At 38.8% G+C, this 20,671-nt stretch overlaps 3 protein-coding genes, 2 long non-coding RNA genes and 1 pseudogene across 6 annotated transcripts; 2 read left to right on the forward strand and 4 right to left on the reverse strand.

The window, feature by feature from the left end:
- Positions 1 to 5,108: 5,108 nt before the first annotated feature.
- Positions 5,109 to 6,880, forward strand: LOC121765846 (hypersensitive-induced reaction 1 protein). 2 transcript variants are annotated; one of them, XM_042162108.1, is made up of 6 exons: positions 5,109 to 5,247; positions 5,440 to 5,636; positions 5,771 to 5,891; positions 5,986 to 6,077; positions 6,154 to 6,250; positions 6,346 to 6,880. In XM_042162108.1, the coding sequence occupies exons 2-6, from the start codon at positions 5,445 to 5,447 to the stop codon at positions 6,705 to 6,707; spliced, it is 864 nt and encodes a 287-aa protein (XP_042018042.1). In that variant the 5' UTR covers positions 5,109 to 5,247; positions 5,440 to 5,444; the 3' UTR covers positions 6,708 to 6,880. The 2 variants fall into 2 exon arrangements, with proteins under 2 accessions (XP_042018042.1, XP_042018043.1); XM_042162109.1 differs by having other exon boundaries at positions 5,118 to 5,247; positions 5,443 to 5,636.
- A 3,196-nt stretch (positions 6,881 to 10,076) lies between these two features.
- On the forward strand, positions 10,077 to 11,717 carry LOC121765089 (annotated as a pseudogene).
- Positions 11,718 to 15,855: 4,138 nt separating this feature from the next.
- On the reverse strand, positions 15,856 to 17,188 carry LOC121765095 (isochorismate synthase, chloroplastic-like). Its single transcript, XM_042161143.1, has 5 exons — positions 17,081 to 17,188; positions 16,822 to 16,906; positions 16,569 to 16,666; positions 16,376 to 16,468; positions 15,856 to 16,297 (listed from the first exon to the last, which is right to left on the reverse strand). The coding sequence occupies exons 3-5, from the start codon at positions 16,662 to 16,664 to the stop codon at positions 16,235 to 16,237; spliced, it is 252 nt and encodes an 83-aa protein (XP_042017077.1). The 5' UTR covers positions 16,665 to 16,666; positions 16,822 to 16,906; positions 17,081 to 17,188; the 3' UTR covers positions 15,856 to 16,234.
- Positions 17,189 to 17,280: 92 nt separating this feature from the next.
- On the reverse strand, positions 17,281 to 17,793 carry LOC121765097. Its single transcript, XR_006042717.1, has 3 exons — positions 17,685 to 17,793; positions 17,440 to 17,576; positions 17,281 to 17,339 (listed from the first exon to the last, which is right to left on the reverse strand). It is a non-coding gene; the product is annotated as an uncharacterized LOC121765097 (long non-coding RNA).
- Positions 17,794 to 18,313: 520 nt separating this feature from the next.
- LOC121765094 (isochorismate synthase, chloroplastic-like) lies at positions 18,314 to 19,646 on the reverse strand. Its single transcript, XM_042161141.1, has 5 exons — positions 19,539 to 19,646; positions 19,280 to 19,364; positions 19,027 to 19,124; positions 18,834 to 18,926; positions 18,314 to 18,755 (listed from the first exon to the last, which is right to left on the reverse strand). The coding sequence occupies exons 3-5, from the start codon at positions 19,120 to 19,122 to the stop codon at positions 18,693 to 18,695; spliced, it is 252 nt and encodes an 83-aa protein (XP_042017075.1). The 5' UTR covers positions 19,123 to 19,124; positions 19,280 to 19,364; positions 19,539 to 19,646; the 3' UTR covers positions 18,314 to 18,692.
- Positions 19,647 to 19,738: 92 nt separating this feature from the next.
- LOC121765098 lies at positions 19,739 to 20,251 on the reverse strand. The gene is made up of 3 exons (XR_006042718.1): positions 20,143 to 20,251; positions 19,898 to 20,034; positions 19,739 to 19,797 (listed from the first exon to the last, which is right to left on the reverse strand). It is a non-coding gene; the product is annotated as an uncharacterized LOC121765098 (long non-coding RNA).
- Positions 20,252 to 20,671: the final 420 nt, after the last annotated feature.

The following is a 20,671-nucleotide window of genomic DNA, read 5'->3' on the forward strand; positions in this document are numbered from 1 at the left end:
CAGCCTACGTACCAGCCATCGCAGTTCGACCGATCACTGAGTCCCGGCACAGCGTTGCTGCCTGCTGTTGTCCAGCCACGATCTGGCTCCACGCTCCTGCCTCAACAGTCCCGTGAGTTTATTGATTCGGGGCAGCCGCGTGGTCTCAACAATATTACCAACCTCATGGTTCGATCGCCCTCCCCTGCCCAACTAGCCGTCGTAAACGATTACAACGAGAAGTTACGTGTGTATAGATTGGACCAAGCCGCCCTGCTCGCCCGTGTGACCGCTCGGTTTGAGGAGAACATTGATGATGAAAATATAGCTGCGGAGAATATTGATAATACTCCCACAATGGTATTGAGTGAGGATATTCCTGAGGATATTAAAGATGTTTCCAACAATGCTACTCGCAATAATAATGGTGTTACTCTTGATGTTCTAGACGACGAGTCCTGCAAAGTGATCCTCAGGAACGACAATATGAGGCCTCAATTGCTCGTTGAGTCATATGATGACAAAAATGGGGATGGAATTATTGTTCCAACACATCATGAATTGAGAATAAAATATGATATAGAGGCTTTGCTTGAGGAGAATGTTGTCTGTTGTGCAGATAACTTTATTCTAGTTAAGAGTCTATCTAATAGTAGATTTATTGGAGCAACAAAGCTTATGTTCACCGGCATAATTGAGTCATGGTGTCGATCTAGTATACAAAGTTTGTTTCTTTATCGGCACCGACCGTTTGATCCAGGAGGGGAGGTCTCGCCAAAGCTTATGTTCGCGACACTCTTGGTTATGTCGTGGTTCCCACCTTGAGGACAAGGTGGATTTTAACCGTGGGGGAGTTGGTACGAGAATATCTCTACGAATATCCCATATATCTATTATTTAGTTTAGTATTGATTTAGCATATCTTTCCATATATTCTTAGTATCTTTATTTCTTATTCCCTAAGTCAGAGTAGTCTTATAAATAGGAGATATTGTATTCTTCTATTTCAATCAAGAAATATGAAATTATCTTTTTAGCTTTTATCGTATTTTATCTTTTTGCAATCCTAAATCTTGGTTTGATCGACCGGCAAAGCTCCGGCGACTTCCTTTTATCGTGTTAAGAGAACTTCACCCTTAACAATGTCCATTATATTGTAATAAGATATTAATTAGTATATACATTATGAAATAAGAAAAGTTGTAGTAATATGCACTCAATTCATTCCACGACTATTTTTTAGTTGACTATTGCACAAAACTACCCAATATATTTTCGTATACCCCTATTAGATTAGCCGTAGAATTATACAAACGTTGAAATTATCCAAGTTGGAATTCTAAGTTTTTACTGTATAAAATGAGCATTTAACAAAGACAATATAGTAAAATGGAAAAGGAGCTCCTCACATTGAAGATCAATACACTTGTTTGATTCAAATATACTAAATAATAAAATGGAAAAGGAAAGAGTAAATAAATATAGTAATAAAATGAAAAAGCGAAAACGGAACAAAAATGATGTACTGATAAATAAGATCAATTCATGCCTCAACAAATTAGTCAATTAGATAGAACTTGTAAGCTATAAGATAAACATAAAGTAGATGTCGCATACAATAATATCTTCACCGTTCTAATAACGTGAATAGAAAAATACATCTTTATATAAATTTTCAATCATATATTAAGTGGTCATTGATTTGTGTTTCAGACACCCCAATTCTCTACTTGGAAACTTCATAATATGGTGCAAAGAAAAAAAAATCAGAAATTAAAAAAGTTAGAAATTTATTCACAAATAGATGGAGTATATTTTATCCCACACACACTCATACAATTTCTTTCAATTTCCTGAGCAATATAATGTTTCCACTCGGGATAAAAATTACAAAAGAAAAAAATATAAAGAGAGAAAATTGTGTAAATTTCACTGTCTGCTTGCTGGGCCTGATGGCCCACTCGCCCACATTTCATTATCAATTAAACTCTGATAATAATTAAGGCAATTTACAGTAAATTTCTCATTTCTATTTCTGATTGACTTTGCTAAGTCGACTCTAAATAACAATCCCAGTCCCCACCACCAATTTATTTTTTTGAACCCTTCACAATTTCACATGATATATTGCCAGCCTAGTTTATAGTTCTCAATACTGAAATTTCGAATAATTATTTGTCTTATTATTTTCGCTAGATGTCACAAGTTTTTGAACTAGTTAGACAAGGATATTGGGTATACTTATATAATACTAATATAAAGAAAAAAATTTAACTGAGAATGAATGAATTATCAGCATAGCTTTGTTCGTATTTCATGTTTTTTTCATTTCTCCTACCCAAAATCAGGGGCGGGAGCAGAGAAAAAAAATGGCGATAAGGGATGAAGTATATGTATATATAGTACATTTTTTTTCTCATTCTTGTTAAGGGCTCCATATTGATTTTTGAAAATTAAAAAAAATTGCAATAGAGTAAAAAGAAAAAAAAAATGGTAAAGGTTTAAGCCCTACCCTTTCTCCATGTGTGTCCGCTATGCCCAAAATATCGAGCCAAAAATTAGATGGGTAGTGATAAATGTACATAATTGTACGTACATAATCGAACGTTTTTTAATATTTTATATTGAAAATCGATTTATAAACATTAATTGATTTAAAATAAATTTCATACTAATCATTTTGTAATACTTCGAAAAAATATTGAAATTAACTTAAATATTTGTATATTTAAGAATTTTTTTACTAAATATTGTATAATTAATTCGAATCAAGCTTGAATTCATGTTACAATTTAACATAAATTTTCTATATCACTTCTATCTTATTGCTACATATAACACAATAAATAATAAAATTTATTTTTAATTAAATTCAATTAAATTTTTTAATTGATGTATATTTATCTTTTCTCAAATTTTGTTAGAAATTGGAGTATTTGTTTTGTGTTAGTAGGCGTCAAATCAACCATATTTAAAAATATAATTTTTTTATAAAATGGCAGGGTCTTGATTGCGACTGGCGGGTCCTATTAGATCGAGATTTTTTAGCTTAATTGAGAATTGAGATGCATTTTCAGCCATTCATCCACAACATTTTTGAAATGACAACTGCAAGTAGATTATGTCAACTCGGGGGCATTAGAGCATCCACAACCGTGCTCTTGCCAGCGGCACGGTTGTGGGCCCGGGCGGTACTATTCATGTCTGCTCTCTGGCAAGAGCACAACACCCACAACTGTGCTCTTCCGCAAGGACGAGCACAATTAATTTAAAATTCAATTAAACAATAACATTTCCATAATATTAAAATTCATTTAAAAACCACAATAAATATTACAAATGACAAATAAAATTAAACATTACATAATTAAAATCCTAAAAATGAAAAATTACATAATTAAAAACCTAAAAATTAAAAATTACATAATTAAAATCCTAAAAATTAAAAAAACCACTACTCGTTGCCGAATTTCGCCCACACGTGGTTGATTAGGTCTTCTTGTAGTTGATTGTGGATTCGAGTATCGCGCATTGTGTGTCTTGTCTCGATCCTCTGGCCAACCGTCGTATGCTCACCTCGGTCACGATGGATGTAGCGGCGATTTGACCTAGTGCGTAGAGGAGGATGAGCGGGGGTATTCGCCGCGACATATGCTTCGTAAGCGGCACGATGTTGTTCGTAGTATTCATGTTCTTCGCGCTCCGCTTCCGCCATGAGATGAGTGAAATCCATTCGATGTTTTGAGTGAAGGTTGAATGCGTTGATAGTTTGTATAAGAATTATGAATGAGAGATGAATGAGAGATGAATTGATGTGATAAATGAGTGGTGAATGTGTGTATTTATAGATGATTTTGGGAAAAAAAATCAAAAAAAATCAGAAAAAATGGGAAAAAAACGGCCATATTTTGGGGATTTGGAAAATATTTTTTTTTTATTTTTTAGCATTATTTATAATTAAATACCGATTTTTTTTTAAAAAAAGTTTAAATGCAACGGCTACGCCGTTGCCCAATCCCGTGCCGCCACGTGTGCGTCCGCTGGCACGGACGTGCTCGATACATCGAGCAGCGCCGTGCCAGTGGCGCGAGCGCAGCGGCGACGGATGGCGTCCGTGCCAGCGGCGCAGACGGCGGTGGCGACGGACGCCACCGCTGCGCATGCTCTTATCATCCTGCATATCAAATGTTAATAGCTTGCACATCAAATGTCAATAACTTATAATTGACATTATATGTGTATAGTTGACCTGAATTGTATATGTAGTTGACATTATATGTGTAGTTGACATGAATTGTATATGTAGTTGACAAAAAAAATAAAAAACTTAATTTTTTTAAATAAAATTAAAAAAAATATTTATTGAATAAAATGTGCCATGAAATTATTATTCTGCCCTTTCATAATTAATTAATCTAAAAATATTTTTTATGTGACAAATTCTGGACCACTCATTTAATAAAAATGAGTGACTAACAATACATCTCAATTAGGCTAAAAAATATCAATTGATCACAAACCTTAGTGCCTATGTAATATTAGTACACGATGAGGACAATCGATAACTCCGAAACCTACAAAAATTCCAAAAAAATCCAATTCAGGTAATTGACTCAAAAAAATATCTAGGTAAATTATTGACCAATATCCTATACTACTACGGACAAATCAAAGAATTTAAAATTTTAATGTAAATCAACCAATTATAGCTCGTGTAATTGCAAGTACTCCCTTCATCCTGTTCCATCATAATCTCTCCATCACATATGATGTAACATTTTTTTTAATTTATTACACGCAAAAGATGTCATATTCTTTTTTTAAATTCTTTTTTACATTAATATAAATATAATTTTTCTTATATTCAACCCACCAAACAGTATCATCTGAAATATCATGTCAATCTGTAAGTGTGTCATTTATTATAGAACGAATGAAGTAAGGTTTTAGAAGTGAAAAAAGTAAATGTAAATCAACCGATTATAGCTCGTATAATTGCAAGTACCCCCTCCATCCTGTTACATCACAAGTTTGTAAAAGTACAAAAAAGTAGCAGGAGAGAAAAAAATTAGGCGTTGTCTTTTTTGCAATAAAAAGAAAATATCCCATTTACAGCGGAATGGGTCTCACTTACTATAAAAATCAAGAATTTTTTATGATGTTTCTTAAGCAGCAGGCAACGCGCCAGCAAGTAGCACACAACCCCCACCGAATTCCCTCTTCTCTCCGCAGGAAAAAACCCATCTTTTGCTGCGTAGGCCAAGAATTGTGAGTCCTCCTTTTAAAGTTCGATCTTTTGCTGAATTTATGTTTCTGTAGATGATCTTAAGGTCGAATTCTTGAAAAATAATTTATTTTCTTCAACTGTAATTCGGTAATTGTGATTTCTTGATCGTGTTCTGTCACTGCACATATATTTCTTGCAATTGGTAGACCTAAGTGGGTGTAAATTTTGTATAGGAGAAATGGGGAATTATTTGTGCTGCTGTATTCAAGTTGACCAGTCGACCGTTGCGATCAAGGAGAGATTTGGGAAATTTGATGAAGTTCTTGAGCCAGGCTGCCACTGTTTGCCTTGGTTTCTTGGAAGCCAGATGGCTGGCCATCTCTCTCTTCGTCTCCAGCAGTTAGATGTCAAGTGTGAAACCAAGACCAAGGTTTGTTAAGATGTTTTTATGTATATGGAGATGCTTATTGCAAGATTGAAGTTTAGTGAAGAATATGTGATTGTTATTGTTGATGTTCATTAGATCTCACCCAACTATGTGAATGTGATGGTTGTGCGTATCAGGACAATGTGTTTGTGAATGTGGTGGCCTCGGTGCAGTACCGCGCCATTGCTGACAAGGCCAACGATGCGTTTTACAAGCTCACCAACACGAGGAGTCAGATTCAGGCCTATGTCTTTGATGGTAAAGTTTTGACAAGTTTATGGTTCGTATGCATAGATATTTGATTATGTTGTGGATGATCAGAATGTGTTTTTTGTCTTTTCCAATTGTGTAGTGATCAGAGCCAGTGTTCCAAAACTCAACCTTGATGATGCTTTTGAGCAGAAGAACGAAATTGCTAAGGCTGTTGAAGATGAACTTGAGAAGGTAAAGCCACTTCTCATTGAAATATGTTAATTTTAGGTGTGTAGCATCTTATTGTGTTGTTTTGTCTTGCTTGTAGGCTATGTCGGCCTATGGTTATGAGATCGTGCAGACGCTGATTGTTGATATAGAGCCGGACGAGCATGTTAAGAGAGCCATGAATGAGATCAATGCAGGTAGAGTGTGTGTGTGTGTGTGTGTGTGTGTATCACTTTGTATGGCTAAACTTAGAGAAAACTATAAATTTGGTTCTGATTCGTAAACATAACAGCTGCTAGGTTGAGGGTGGCTGCTAACGAGAAAGCGGAAGCTGAAAAGATTTTGCAGATCAAGAGAGCCGAAGGTGAAGCAGAGGCCAAGTACCTCTCGGGTCTGGGTATTGCTCGTCAGCGCCAGGCAATTGTGGATGGCTTGAGGGACAGCGTGCTGGGATTTTCCGTGAACGTGCCTGGGACCACTGCCAAGGATGTCATGGACATGGTTCTCGTCACCCAGTACTTTGACACGATGAAGGAGATAGGCGCCACCTCCAAGTCTTCCGCAGTCTTCATCCCACACGGACCAGGCGCTGTTCGTGATGTGGCCTCCCAGATTCGTGACGGACTTCTTCAGGCTTCCCAGCATCCGTCTTAACATCAGCACCTCATCAAAAGTTCGTCTTGTTAAATCGTTATTTCATCTGTCTTTCTCAATTTGTGGATACTTCTTACTGATTTAGTGTTTTTTTTCTGTGTTTGATGAGTTTGGTAAAGATGTGTATTGTACAGTAAGATTGCTTTATGATATTAATTATGTTTCTATCTTCATTTGGTGTTTTCAGCTGTATCATAGTATCCATTCAGTTTTGTTTTCTCTTCTATCCATTCAGTTTTAACTTAGAATGCACCAATAATTTTTTTCTCTTATATCCATCAATTTTAATTTAGGAATGCGATATTAAGATAGTCTCTATTACTCACAAAATATGCAGGAATTACAAAATTTGTGGTAATTTACATATTTGATCTTATTTAGATGTATATAATTCATACCGAACGCTACTATAAATTGCTAGTATGAGTATATAATAAAATTGGAAAAGGAAAAGGAAAAGGAGCTCTCATATTGTAGATCAATAAACTTGTTTGATATGAGTATATAATAAAATTGGAAAAGGAAAGAGTAAATGAATATAGTAACAAAATGAAAAAGAAAAACGAATCAAAAATAGTGTACTGATCTTGAACTATTAGTAAATTTTAACTTTTACATCATAATAATTAATAGGACACATGATCATGTCTCAACAAATTAGTCAATTAGATAGAATTTGTAGCTACAAGATAAACATCAAGTTGATGTCGCATACAATAATGTCTTCACCATTAACTCTTATAAAGTGAATATAAAACCTATTCTTTGAAATTGTCAATTATATAACTCTTCAATCATATATTAAGTGGTCATTGATTTGTGTTTCAGAGATACCCCATTCTCTACTCGGAAACTTCAGAATATGACGCAAAGAAAAAAAACCTGAAATTAAAAATTAAGAATTTTATTTCACAAATAGATAATTGTATTCAAACACAAACTGATATAATTTACTTGAATTTCCTGAGCAATATGGTTCAATATTCTCCACTCGGGATAAAAATAAAAAGAAAAAGGAAATTGTGAAAATTTCACTATCAATTAATTATGATAATAATTAAGGCAATTTACAGTAAATATCTCATTCTATTTCTGATTGACTTTGCTAAGTTGGCTCTAAATACTAATCCCAGTCCCCACCACCAATTCATTTTTTTAACCCTTCACAATTTCACATGATATATTGCCAGCCTAGTAGTTCTCAATACTGCAATTTCGAATAATTATTTGTCTTATTATATACTCCATATTCGTTAGATGTCACAATTTTTTGAACTAGTTAGACAAGGATATTGGGTATACTTATAGAATAATATGAAGAAAAACAATTAACTGAGAATGAATAAATTATCACCAATCGCTTTGTATTTAATGTTTTTTCATTTCTCTACACAAAATATCAAGCCAAAAATCTAGAATTGCTAGTTTTAGTTTTCTTATTTGTTTTGTCTTAGTTAGCATCAAATAAAAAATAATAATAAATGGCTGCTCCTTGATTGCGACTGGCTATGTAATGGAGTATTTGGACATGGACGTGATGAGGAGTAGGACAAATCGCAAACTCCGAAACGAACAAAAAATTCCAAAAAATTCCAATTCAGATCATTGACGAAAAAAATATCTCAATCCTCGCATAATAAAAGTAAATTATTGACCTATATATCCTAAACTACGAACAAATCAAAGAATTCGATATTTTAATAATTTAATGTAAATTAACCAATTATAGCTCGTGTAATTGCCATGTAATACATAAAGAATTTATTATGATGTTTCTTAGGACCAAGCAGGTAACGCGCCAGCAAGTAGCACACCCCTTCCTTCCAATATATAAGACCATCCACAATGGCGCCCTATAATCCGTCTTATCGGGCGCCCTATGCTCCGTCACATCAGCATTCTATCCTCCTACCCTTCCATCTGCAATGGGGCGCCTAAAGTCTGCTCTATAGGTTTCATTACTATTTTGTTAATTAATTTTTTATGTTTTCAAATATGGCATGCAAAATTATAAAAAAAAACACTACGATTAAAGGCAAATCCTATATTACTAATTAAAAAATAATTTACAAGAGTTAGAAATAAAAAACAAATTCACTAAATCTTACATTACTAGTTCATTCCCAACTTGCGGCGCAGATCATTGATCATCCACTTGAGGTATTCGGCTTTGGTCGGGTCCTCTAACTGCATGAGGGCGTGGTGCGTGTCCAACAACGTCCTCCGGTTGGCGGCCGCCACCAACTCCGCGTAGGCATGTCCCGCAGCCGAAGTCACGGTCGGGGTCGGGGCGGGGCCGCAGCCTGTGAGGATGTCGCATTCGTCTTGCCCTTCCTTGTTCTTGGCAGCCTTGACGCCAATGGGACGCCGGGAGGACATCGGTGTGCCGGAACTCTCATCCTCGTACATCGGCTGGTTTAGGTTCATCGGAGGTGCGCCGCTGTCGCTGCTCGTATAATCACCGGCGGCGGTGTTCTTCGTCCTCTTTGCCGCACCTGATAGGGGCAGAACACTTCCTTGGAACTTCTGCTTGTCCTTTAAGAGGAGCCAGGAGTTGTAATGCTTGAAATCGCCGTACAATGAAATGTACGACGCAAGCGCTCTATCGCGCACATCAGTCAAACTCTTGCCGCTGCCTTGCTCCCTCAAGCACTTCTCGTACTCCGCTGAGAACAAATTGATCTGCCTCTTTACATGATCTCAATACTTGCGGAACTGCTCCCTATGGCCATTGTAGGCGGCCGACGGCTTGGCCTCGTTGTAGCGCTCAGCGATGCACTCCTAGTACGCTATTTGCTTTTGGTTGTTGGCAAACACTGGGTCTCTGAAATATCAATCAAACATCTCGCCAAGACGATGATTTCATCCGGGTTTTAGTTCGTCCTCCTTGGGGGGAACTCTTCATTCTTCTCCGGAGGCGGCAACTTCTGGGCCCTTTGCCTGTTCCTCTTCTTCTTGGTGGCGGAGCCCGAGACGGCGACGGCTGCGGCGGAGGCAGAGGCTCGGCGCGATGGGGCGGGGGCGCGGGTGGGAGACGGCTCCATGTCCGACAGCCTGTACGAATCGGTACTGAAATCGGGATCATACTGGGTATTGGAGTCAAAGGGTCGGTATTCAGAGTTTGTACCCAGATTATTCGGACCCGGACTACCCGGCCACCATGCACCACCACCGAACAACGAACTATTTGGACTTGGGTAATCACCGGGATTCATTTTATAAAAGTGAGATAGAGAATGATGAATGAAAGAGTGAAATGTTGAACAGTGAAAGGGATGGTGGTGTATATATATAAGTTTCGAAGAATTAAAAAATTAAAAAAAATGTCTTGCATCGTCCGCCCTATCGTCCGTCTCGCCCGCAGTGGGGCGGACGATACCGCGGACGATGCATGGTCGAAGCCCTATCATCTGCGGACGTAGCATAGGGCGCGGACGATGGATGTGCCCTAGACCCCCCACCAAATTCCAAAAAACCCTTTTGCGTAGGCCAAGAACTGTGAGTCCTTTCAAAATTTAATCTTTTGCTGACATTTATGTTTCTGTAGATGATCTAAAGGGTCGAATTCTTGAAAAATAAGTTATTTTCTTCAACTGTAATTCGGTAATTGTGTTTTCTTGATCGTGTTCAGTCACTGCACATATATTTTTTGCAATTGGTAGACTAAAGTGTGTAAAGCTGATGTCTTTGGCTGTAAATTTTGTGTAGGAGAATGGGGAATTATTTGTGCTGCTGTATTCAAGTTGACCAGTCCACCGTTGCGATTAAGGAGCGATTTGGGAAATTTGATGAAGTTCTTGAGCCAGGTTGCCATTGTTTGCCTTGGTTTCTTGGAAGCCAGATGGCTGGCCATCTCTCTCTCCGTCTGCAGCAGTTAGAAGTCAAGTGTGAGACCAAGACCAAGGTTTGTCAATTTTTTTGCTGGATTGTTAAATGCTTTTATGTATACGGAGATGTTTATAGCAAGATTGAAGTTTAGTGCAGAATATGTGATGGTTTTTGTTGATCTTCACCTAACTATGTGATGGTTATGTATCAGGACAATGTGTTTGTGAATGTGGTGGCCTCAGTGCAGTACTGCGTCATTGCTGACAAGGCCAACGCCGCGTTTTACAAGCTCACCAACACGAGGAGTCAGATTCAGGCCTATGTCTTTGATGGTAAAGTTTTGACAAGTTTATGGTTTATAGCATTTGTGGATGATTAGATTGTGTTTTTTTGTCTTTTCCAATTGTGTAGTGATCAGAGCCAGTGTTCCGAAACTCAACCTTGATGATGCTTTTGAACAGAAGAACGAAATTGCTAAGGCTGCTCTTCTCATTAAAATTATGTGAATTCAGGTGTGCTGCATCTTATTGTGTTGTTCTTGCTTGTTGTAGGTTATGTCGGCCTATGGTTATGAGATCGTGCAGACTCTTATTGTCGATATAGAGCCGGATGTGCATGTTAAGAGAGCCATGAATGAGATCAATGCAGGTAGAGATGTTTGTGTTACTTTTTAGTGCTAAACATAGAGAAAACTCAAAATTTGGTTCTGATTCGTAAACATAACAGCTGCTAGGTTGAGGGTGGCTGCTAACGAGAAAGCCGAAGCTGAAAAGATTTTGCAGATCAAGAGAGCCGAAGGTGAAGCAGAGGCCAAGTACCTCTCGGGTCTGGGTATTGCTCGTCAGCGCCAGGCAATTGTGGATGGCCTGAGGGACAGCGTGCTGGGATTCTCCGTGAACGTGCCTGGGACCACTGCCAAGGATGTCATGGACATGGTTCTTGTCACCCAGTACTTTGACACGATGAAGGAGATAGGCGCCTGTTAAGAGCACGATTCTCTTAACGAAGAAAAACCTGCGATTTCACTCGCAACACCCCAATCCGGCGCCCTGATCGTTGGGGTCGGCGGCTCAATACGTGGCTGGCGCGGAGAACTTCCTCCGTCGGCAGTCTTCAAGGTTTGATAAGGAGTATTGCACAAGTAATGTGGGCAAATTATATCTTCATTATTTTCCAATGAATAGAAAGATAACAATCTACCCTATTTATAATAATCTAAACCCTAACTTACGGAATAAGAAACAAATATAAGAAAAGAAGATATGCAAATCCCTAATATATCTAAACTAAATAATAATAATAATAGGCTCGTAACAACTCCCCCACGGTTAAAATCCACCTTGTCCTCAAGGTGGAGACTACGAAGCAACGAAGAGTCGAACGCAGAAGCTGTGGCGAGTTATCTCCTCCTGGATCAAACGGACACGATTGTTGTTTCAATCTCCAATAACCTACTATTGTGTATTCGATGTAAACCTCCTCAACGAACTTCCTCATGATCGTAACATGAAAGGGCTTGTTATCAAGTTCCCCCATCCTCTTCACACCCATACGAGAGTATATTGACATGTCTTTCAACCCATTAATCGTACCTTCACGAGCATCATGTAGCTCATCTTTATACCGATTATGGAGCTTCTCTGGTATTGAAGGAGACCCGGGGGACCATGTATCTGCATTCACTCCCTTCACATATGTCTTTGCGAGACAACCATCAAAATTTAATGCTGCAGCTTTACTTGAATCATGATGACCCTCATCCTCAACAATTTTATCCACCTCTATAGCTTGTACTTCCTCATCTACTACTTTCTTCTCGTTGAGCCGCAAGTCAACTTGATTTAACACTCGTGAATCACCTTCAACTCCAAAGGGCATCTCTTCACAAGAAACAAGCTGCGTCGTCGGGCGGATAATTGGTAGATGCGAGGAGGGAGATGGGACAGCAACATATGCAATCGGTGGTATTGCTGAGCGTTGGAGACTTGTCGGACTGAGCAGCGGCTGCAGCACAACCGTGGGCTGCTCGTGGCAAGATCGGCTTTGGGTTGTGGCTGCCGGGGAATTGCTAAACCGATTGAGGGACTCCATATGTGCAGCAACAGGTTCGTGTTGCTGCCTATAGGCGTCTTGACGCCGCTGTGCGGGCCAACAACTTGGGGGTGAGCATTGCGGTGGCGGCCAGCCGGGAGGCTGTTCGTAGCAGGTGCGAAAACGAGTAGGGTGTTGGGACCCCCGATCGAGCTCCTGTGGGTAGCGATCCGTCGGCCTTTCCCAACTAGAGCGCGGTCGCATATCCGGGCGCGAGCGATAGGGTGCAGTCGCCACGCCGAACTGCGGAAAGCGGCCCCCTCGGTTGTGTACATCGCGGGCATCACCATGCCGGCGTTGGATACCCCTACCACTGTCCCGCCAGCCGTGGTTGAAGGGCCAGGGGGCATCCTCCTCGGCCGTCCACCCGTCGCGCTGGGAACGATGCCCGTCAAAGTCTGCCTCATCCGAAAAATAGGGTGGACCCGGGTAAGGGATACGCGGCATCCCCAGCTTATCAACGCGCCTATCCATCGAATCCAACATGAACTCCAATCTATCGAATCGAGCCATGATCTTCTCAAACCCTAGCGACAAGGGGTCGCCCGTCCACGCTGTATCGATGTAGGTGCGTGACATTATGTAGGAAGAGCTATGGCGAGAATGCAGTGGCGCTGATAATGGGAAAAAATTGGATGCCGATGTCCTTCCACTTTGTAGATTACAAAAAAAGGCTAGCTATGGTGATGGGATCGAATAATGGATTGAATAATGTGGATTTTGGTTTGGTAGGTGGAGTTGGTGGTGATGCGGAGGAAGAGTACGGGATGAAAGCACCAGTTGTTAAGAGCACGATTCTCTTAACGAAGAAAAACCTGCGATTTCACTCGCAACACCCCAATCCGGCGCCCTGATCGTTGGGGTCGGCGGCTCAATACGTGGCTGGCGCGGAGAACTTCCTCCGTCGGCAGTCTTCAAGGTTTGATAAGGAGTATTGCACAAGTAATGTGGGCAAATTATATCTTCATTATTTTCCAATGAATAGAAAGATAACAATCTACCCTATTTATAATAATCTAAACCCTAACTTACGGAATAAGAAACAAATATAAGAAAAGAAGATATGCAAATCCCTAATATATCTAAACTAAATAATAATAATAATAGGCTCGTAACAGCGCCACCTCCAAGTCTTCCTCAGTCTTCATCCCACACGGACCAGGCGCTGTTCGTGATGTGGCCTCCCAGATTCGTGACGGCCTTATTCAGGCTTCCCAGCATCCGTCTTAACATCAGCACCTAATCAAAAGTTCGTCTTGTTAAATCGTTATTTCATCGTCTTTCTCAATTTGTGGATACTTCTTACTGATTTAGTGTTTTTATTCTGTGTTTGATGAGTTTGGTAAAGATGTGTATTGTACAGTAAGATTGCTTTATGATATTAATTATGTTTCTATCTTCATTTGGTGCTTTCAGCTGTTGCATTATATGCTTGAGATTTCAATCTTTCCTCTTTTGGCTGTCATTTTCTGATTTTGAGAAAGAGTCCTCTTCATGTCTGAATGCGTATCAGTGGTTTTTGTTTTGTTAGTCGCCTCCTCGTCTTCGTCTTGGTCCCTTCTCGTCCTCTCCCTCGAGCTCATCCTGCTCTTCCTTTTCCGGCATTTTCTGCTCTTCGGCTGCAGCTCCATGTTTCCCTTTTTTTTTTTGGAATCTTGTTTTTAGCTTTATTTGAATCATCAGCGGTAGCCACATTCATGTAGGCATGCAATGTAAAATGTAAATGTAAGATGATTAACAGAAAATATAACTATTCAACATATGCATTATAACAGAAAGACAGATTGAACAGACCTGACTATCTCGGGGGGCCACGGAGCTCGGCAGCGTGTCGAATTCCTCGTCCAGGTCGACCGTATTCACTTGCGACAGTTCGATGTCCACACCAGTTGGGATCTTGGGCTTAAACCGGTGGTACCCAGTCGGGACTACCATATCCGGAAGCCTTACGAAAACCAAGTAACATGTATGCACTAGAACCGTCGTAACCGGGTTTCTCCATCTCCGGATACGGCCCAACCATTTACCAACCCGGCCGCCCAAGCCAACACACCCACAATGCGAATTGCGAAACCAATTTCCCTTGCTCTCGTATGAAGTTTTCCCACTTTTTTCACCTTTTTAGACTAGTAAAATTCAACCCCCTACTCCATTTGATTTCACCATTTTCTTATGGATAAAGATTATTCTTTGATTAATATAACTGCAGACTAGTTCTCAATTTCCTCTGTCCAATTCCCAAGCTTTGCTCTGTACTCTGCAGTATGCTCTGTTTCGATTTCTCAGGAATGCTCTGTTTTCAGATGTTTGGTTGAAACAGAGCATATATTCCAGCAACATTTTGAAGAAAAAGTGGTGGGAAAGCATCCCCTTCATTCATCAGGTTAATACGGAACCCCTTTGTCAACATTGCAGCCATCGAGCTAGTTTTTGTCCGTGAAATTATTGGATTTCTGTCTTCAATTGTTGCACTTTTAGATGTTTAGAATTTAGTTTGAATTGTATTAAGGATAGTGTGTGCGTTTTGTGTTCTTGATTGCATTAGTTTATTTGATTTAAGTTACGTTTTACTCTTTTATGATTAGATTCCAACTTAACTCTGTGCGAAATCTACATTCATCAAGAATTAATGAACAAAAATAGTAGTCAAGATAATAGTGGTGATTGGTGCATTTCTCCTGATTGAGTGTTAGTTAAGAGAAGAATTGAAATGCATTCGCTTTGGATTCATACTGATATATGGCTAATATTCTTTAAATTTTTTGTGTCTTCAAGCATACACAGACTGCAATTTGTTTTTGGCATTTTCAGTTTCATATATCTTACACTTCCAAGAAGCTTGGACTGCTTAGTCATAGTTGTATTTCGACTTTTTCGAATTAGTGGACTTATTTTGGAATCTGATCCTTGTTAGATGATAAAAAGGCCATCTATCTGACGCTGCTTCTGCTGCTTTCCTGGGATATTCTCAGCTCGTTATCTCTTGAGAAAGTTCGGAAAGACTCCCTCTTTCTGCTCGTCATCTGCTGCTATATGCTTATAAGTGATTATTTTAGGTTGTATGCAGTCGGAGAAGGCGTTGACAAACTGAACCAGGCACGAAGATGGCGTAGACGAAGAGAGGAGAAGGCGTAGTTATGGCACTTATCAAACAATCCTAATCACAGATTTGCAGAAGTCCCCTGATATATTATCAGACCAAATTCAAGATTGGCCCTTTACATTGCAATCAAACCAACAAAAAAGGTATGTCAGCAAAAGAAAAGGTAGCTTACTGTAATTTACAATGTATTCTGTTACTGCTACATCATTTACATGAATTGAATGATATATATTTACAATACATTCAATCTCAAGAAATCATTTATGTCTGTCTCTCTATATATATACGTGTACATACAGTTCGAATAATGGCTGATCGCCAGCCGGTTATGTACAGAAAAAAATGGAGAACATATTTGACAACTAATTACCATTGGAGGGACCAATATGGTCCTCCATCATATATCTTTTTTCTTTTGCTTTCTTTCACCAAAAACGTCGTGGAGAACGAAAAACATTCATTAGTGAGTGTGGATAGTTGTTCAGAATCGCTGACCTTTTTCAAGTTAGAGTTCGACTATCTCCCTCATTGGCACTAGAGGTGCCTCGTGTTTCATCAGTTTGGTGAACTACAGCATAGGAAACAACGGGTAGGTTAACGCTTCTTGAAATAATTGCTAATGTGCACATGCAATCGAAGGGCATACCTGTGAAGTCTTCAGCTCCAGTTCTTTCCATTCTAGGGAAGAATCGCTTCCTTCTACGATCCCGGTTCCAGCATAGAGTATCGCGCCAGAATCCTTATAAATTTTAGCAAACTCGTCGTTTAGTTATGTACTATACTTAGTTAAAGATTATTGAATGCATCTCATAATCAAAAAGAGATATCAGTTGCCTAACCTTTCCAACCAGTGCTGACCTTATTCCCACAGCAAACTCACTCTCTGCACCACCAAACCATCCAACAGGGCCAGCATACATTCCACGATCAAACATTTCTGCACGGTGTAGCAATTAATATCGAATTATTTCTTTACAAGGACACTGGCAAATGACGTTCGAACATCTGAAGGAAATGGTAAGGAAGACAGCACAGGCAATGCAGTAAAAAATTGTTTAAGTTACAGAATTAAGTATAATGGAATATGCTTACCAGTTTTCGATATCAACACCCGTGCCTCCTCTGAAGGAAGGCCACACACAGCTGGAGTTGGATGCAGGGAAGACAAAATCTTAAACTGTAAAGCAGGTAAACTATCTCATCAACTTAAGTGCATGCTATGAAATATGAAGAAAAATCTGTTAGATTTAGTTAAAACGTTTTTTCATGGAGCGGATTTCATTATCTTTCGAATTTCTTGACAATGGTGTAAGAATTGAAACAGGAGGCAGTGGGATTCGGTTTATTGTACCTCATCATCTTCTTTCTGCAGTGTGCCAGTCAGTTTCGCATAAAGATGTTGAACGCGTGGAAGTTTACGTAGAACCTTGCTAGGCTTAACAACTGTGGAGGTACAAACATCCTGAAATAGAACATTGAGAAAGCAAACTATGGTTTCACTCTGAAAGATGATCTGAAATGATTAATGAAATCGCTTTATTGCTTTACTTGCCTCGAGCTTTCTTCTAATACTTTCTCGTACTACAGAGAACTCATGGTGATCTTTGGCACTGCAAATAAATCAATATAAGGATAGGCTACAAATTCTGGTGCTAGTAATGTAGTAGGTCTCGTCCTCTAAGATTGCATTGGTTTCTTCGATGTTACAACCTTCTGGTACTTTATATGCCTGCTCGAAATGTAGGATGGTGTTGTCGTTGGCCTCCCTTTCTCCACTCACGATGACGTGGCCGTGGCTGTCTGTTCGAATCCTCACTTCATCCTTCTTGAATCCTTGCACATCAAAACTTTAGACACAAAGTTGTTTGTATTGTGCAGATCAAATGTTGTTTAATTAACCTTTTATGTTCCATTGAAAAATAAAAAGTACTCCATATATATATATTCAATAATACCTGGAACATGAATGAGCAAACAATGGGAATCAACTGTCTCTGTCCACCAAGAGGAAGGCAAAACATACTCATATTTCATATTTCTGGGGTTTCTCCTTTCCATTTATGATATTTTTTTGGCAAAATTTTGCAATGCAGATTGAAAATGATGTTTGGTGACTAGCTGAAGCTTATAAAGTAGAATAAAAAATTGACTTTACTTGACCAGTAAAAAATGTATCTGTTCCTAACTTTCCTTGTTTGGTTTTGGCCAAGACACAGAGCCTTTACTTATTCTTTGCTTTGCTTTGTAATTCAATAAGTTGATCATTATTCAAATGATAAAAAGATAAAACAAAACCACTATTTTATTGATTCTGGGGAACTTCTCTTTTATGCTTGATTTTACATGATCTTATATACTATAAAGTGAAAAAAAGGGTACATTGTGTATATGCTTATAAGTGATTATTTTAGGTTGTATGCAGTCGGAGAAGGCGTTGACAAACTGAACCAGGCACGAAGATGGCGTAGACGAAGAGAGGAGAAGGCGTAGTTATGGCACTTATCAAACAATCCTAACCACAGATTTGCAGAAGTCCCCTGATATATTATCAGACCAAATTCAAGATTGGCCCTTTACATTGCAATCAAACCAACAAAAAAGGTATGTCAGCAAAAGAAAAGGTAGCTTACTGTAATTTACAATGTATTCTGTTACTGCTACATCATTTACATGAATTGAATGATATATATTTACAATACATTCAATCTCAAGAAATCATTTATGTCTGTCTCTCTATATATATACGTGTACATACAGTTCGAATAATGGCTGATCGCCAGCCGGTTATGTACAGAAAAAAATGGAGAACATATTTGACAACTAATTACCATTGGAGGGACCAATATGGTCCTCCATCATATATCTTTTTTCTTTTGCTTTCTTTCACCAAAAACGTCGTGGAGAACGAAAAGCATTCATTAGTGAGTGTGGATAGTTGTTCAGAATCGCTGACCTTTTTCAAGTTAGAGTTCGACTATCTCCCTCATTGGCACTAGAGGTGCCTCGTGTTTCATCAGTTTGGTGAACTACAACATAGGAAACAACGGGTAGGTTAACGCTTCTTGAAATAATTACTAATGTGCACATGCAATCGAAGGGCATACCTGTGAAGTCTTCAGCTCCAGTTCTTTCCATTCTAGGGAAGAATCGCTTCCTTCTACGATCCCGGTTCCAGCATAGAGTATCGCGCCAGAATCCTTATAAATTTTAGCAAACTCGTCGTTTAGTTATGTACTATACTTAGTTAAAGATTATTGAATGCATCTCATAATCAAAAAGAGATATCAGTTGCCTAACCTTTCCAACCAGTGCTGACCTTATTCCCACAGCAAACTCACTCTCTGCACCACCAAACCATCCAACAGGGCCAGCATACATTCCACGATCAAACATTTCTGCACGGTGTAGCAATTAATATCGAATTATTTCTTTACAAGGACACTGGCAAATGACGTTCGAACATCTGAAGGAAATGGTAAGGAAGACAGCACAGGCAATGCAGTAAAAAATTGTTTAAGTTACAGAATTAAGTATAATGGAATATGTTTACCAGTTTTCGATATCAACACCCGTGCCTCCTCTGAAGGAAGGCCACACACAGCTGGAGTTGGATGCAGGGAAGACAAAATCTTAAACTGTAAAGCAGGTAAACTATCTCATCAACTTAAGTGCATGCTATGAAATATGAAGAAAAATCTGTTAGATTTAGTTAAAACGTTTTTTCATGGAGCGGATTTCATTATCTTTCGAATTTCTTGACAATGGTGTAAGAATTGAAACAGGAGGCAGTGGGATTCGGTTTATTGTACCTCATCATCTTCTTTCTGCAGTGTGCCAGTCAGTTTCGCATAAAGATGTTGAACGCGTGGAAGTTTACGTAGAACCTTGCTAGGCTTAACAACTGTGGAGGTACAAACATCCTGAAATAGAACATTGAGAAAGCAAACTATGGTTTCACTCTGAAAGATGATCTGAAATGATTAATGAAATCGCTTTATTGCTTTACTTGCCTCGAGCTTTCTTCTAATACTTTCTCGTACTACAGAGAACTCATGGTGATCTTTGGCACTGCAAATAAATCAATATAAGGATAGGCTACAAATTCTGGTGCTAGTAATGTAGTAGGTCTCGTCCTCTAAGATTGCATTGGTTTCTTCGATGTTACAACCTTCTGGTACTTTATATGCCTGCTCGAAATGTAGGATGGTGTTGTCGTTGGCCTCCCTTTCTCCACTCACGATGACGTGGCCGTGGCTGTCTGTTCGAATCCTCACTTCATCCTTCTTGAATCCTTGCACATCAAAACTTTAGACACAAAGTTGTTTGTATTGTGCAGATCAAATGTTGTTTAATTAACCTTTTATGTTCCATTGAAAAATAAAAAGTACTCCATATATATATATTCAATAATACCTGGAACATGAATGAGCAAACAATGGGAATCAACTGTCTCTGTCCACCAAGAGGAAGGCAAAACATACTCATATTTCATATTTCTGGGGTTTCTCCTTTCCATTTATGATATTTTTTTGGCAAAATTTTGCAATGCAGATTGAAAATGATGTTTGGTGACTAGCTGAAGCTTATAAAGTAGAATAAAAAATTGACTTTACTTGACCAGTAAAAAATGTATCTGTTCCTAACTTTCCTTGTTTGGTTTTGGCCAAGACACAGAGCCTTTACTTATTCTTTGCTTTGCTTTGTAATTCAATAAGTTGATCATTATTCAAATGATAAAAAGATAAAACAAAACCACTATTTTATTGATTCTGGGGAACTTCTCTTTTATGCTTGATTTTACATGATCTTATATACTATAAAGTGAAAAAAAGGGTACATTGTGTATATGCTTATAAGTGATTATTTTAGGTTGTATGCAGTCGGAGAAGGCGTTGACAAACTGAACCAGGCACGAAGATGGCGTAGACGAAGAGAGGAGAAG

This window comes from Salvia splendens, chromosome 14 (assembly GCF_004379255.2).
Source record: "Salvia splendens isolate huo1 chromosome 14, SspV2, whole genome shotgun sequence".
NCBI lineage: Eukaryota > Viridiplantae > Streptophyta > Magnoliopsida > Lamiales > Lamiaceae > Salvia > Salvia splendens.

What these genes read in the sequence shown, in the direction of transcription:
- LOC121765095 (XM_042161143.1), bottom strand. Translation starts at nt 16,664, where the DNA reads ATGTTTGATCGTGGAATGTATGCTGGCCCTGTTGGATGGTTTGGTGGT. An exon ending in GGTCAGCACTGGTTGGAAAG is followed by an intron (nt 16,469 to 16,568) that starts GTTAGGCAACTG and finishes AAAATTTATAAG; the next exon opens with GATTCTGGCGCGATACTCTA. An exon ending in TGGAGCTGAAGACTTCACAG is followed by an intron (nt 16,298 to 16,375) that starts GTATGCCCTTCG and finishes CCTATGCTGTAG; the next exon opens with TTCACCAAACTGATGAAACA.
- LOC121765094 (XM_042161141.1), bottom strand. Translation starts at nt 19,122, where the DNA reads ATGTTTGATCGTGGAATGTATGCTGGCCCTGTTGGATGGTTTGGTGGT. An exon ending in GGTCAGCACTGGTTGGAAAG is followed by an intron (nt 18,927 to 19,026) that starts GTTAGGCAACTG and finishes AAAATTTATAAG; the next exon opens with GATTCTGGCGCGATACTCTA. An exon ending in TGGAGCTGAAGACTTCACAG is followed by an intron (nt 18,756 to 18,833) that starts GTATGCCCTTCG and finishes CCTATGTTGTAG; the next exon opens with TTCACCAAACTGATGAAACA.
- LOC121765846 (XM_042162108.1), top strand. Translation starts at nt 5,445, where the DNA reads ATGGGGAATTATTTGTGCTGCTGTATTCAAGTTGACCAGTCGACCGTT. An exon ending in TTGAAGATGAACTTGAGAAG is followed by an intron (nt 6,078 to 6,153) that starts GTAAAGCCACTT and finishes TCTTGCTTGTAG; the next exon opens with GCTATGTCGGCCTATGGTTA. An exon ending in CATGAATGAGATCAATGCAG is followed by an intron (nt 6,251 to 6,345) that starts GTAGAGTGTGTG and finishes TAAACATAACAG; the next exon opens with CTGCTAGGTTGAGGGTGGCT.